This window comes from Trypanosoma cruzi, genomic scaffold (genome assembly GCF_000209065.1).
Source record: "Trypanosoma cruzi strain CL Brener 1047053516799 genomic scaffold, whole genome shotgun sequence".
In the NCBI taxonomy this organism is placed as follows: Eukaryota; Euglenozoa; class Kinetoplastea; order Trypanosomatida; family Trypanosomatidae; genus Trypanosoma; species Trypanosoma cruzi.
The window spans coordinates 146,543-147,785 of NW_001849536.1; the positions used below are offsets into that span (position 1 = coordinate 146,543).

At 53.5% G+C, this 1,243-nt stretch overlaps 1 protein-coding gene across 1 annotated transcript, besides 1 other annotated feature; it reads left to right on the plus strand.

Annotated features, from left to right (window-relative positions):
- On the plus strand, positions 1–1,152 carry Tc00.1047053445869.10 (hypothetical protein, conserved; the record flags this gene model as incomplete). The annotated part of the gene is made up of 1 exon (XM_797123.1): positions 1–1,152. A coding segment is annotated over one exon (1,152 nt), but the record flags the coding sequence as incomplete, so codon positions are not given.
- Positions 1–1,243: a sequence feature (heterozygous, Esmeraldo-like haplotype).

Sequence of the window (1,243 nt, forward strand, 5' to 3'; positions counted from 1 at the left end):
GTTTTGTTTGAGCATACGCCACTACACCCGACCGTGTCGATTGGCGACGATACCAGTACCGAGGGCCACAGTGCGGAGGTTGGCGAAGTTTTGGAGGCAAACCGACGACGTCGAGAGGCAGTGATAAAGAGTATCGCCTTCTTTCTTGCTCAGCGCAACAGTACAGTAGCACATGAGTGTCGGTGGGATACAGTCGCGTTGCTGGGCGAGTTATGCCGCCTCGAGAACCTCACGCCACTTCGCGCAGGTGGCAACAAAAAAAATGTCTTTGGTACCATGTCGGTTCTTTCCCCAATGCGGGAAGTGGTGCAGAAGATCAACCACTACGCGCGGGCCAACCTGGAGTTTCTTGCACGGCTGCCATGGTTTGTGCCAGCGGTGCAGGAGCTCATTGGCGAGGAAGAAACGGAGGGAGCAGCGGCCGCGGCGTCTTCCTCATCGGCATCGCCGCTAACGGCTGGCACCGCCCACTTGACCATACGCCGGGCTGAGCGGCAGCGGAATGCAGGCAGCACGGACGATGAAGAACTTTTTGGGATCCGTGAGCCGGACGAGGATGTGCGAATTGCGTTGAAAGACATCTTGTTAGCTTTGCCAGAAGTGACGCATGGGGATGGGGCGGAGGCAGCCGTTGTGTGGTCACCCGAGCGCATGAATCAGGCGCAGGACTTAATGTTCCTCGATGCCTCCACAACAATTCAGCACCTCATTCCACTTGTCTCCCGCTGCAGCCATTTGCAGTGTGCCCACTGTGAAAAACGCGTTTCAGCTGCCAGTGGCAGTGACGGTAATAACGATAACGATAATAATAATGCACTCCTGCGTTGTGGCAGCTGCAAGGCGGTGTATTACTGCGATGCGGCGTGTCAACGGGCCCATTGGTCCCTCGCCCATCGTGTGCCTTGCAAAAGTTACAAACAACTCTCAGAGGATATCATGTCGCAGTACGAGGCAATGAACAAGAGGCATCATGGTGGTAGCAGAAGGAAGATGCAGCGGCAACAGAAGGAAGCGATGGCGGTGCTGGAAGTACCTCTTGAACCTTCTCTTTTTTATGAGACACGACGGTATCTGTACGACCACCGCGACCCTTCATTTGCGGAAATGTCATTTATGGATTACTTTATGAAGTACGATGTTCGTGGGAGTTGAAGAGATTGAGAGAGAGGGAGAGAAGGAGGAAAAAATAAAAGGTGGAATCATTAGCGGTAATGAATATCAGAAATACATGAGGGAGGGAGGG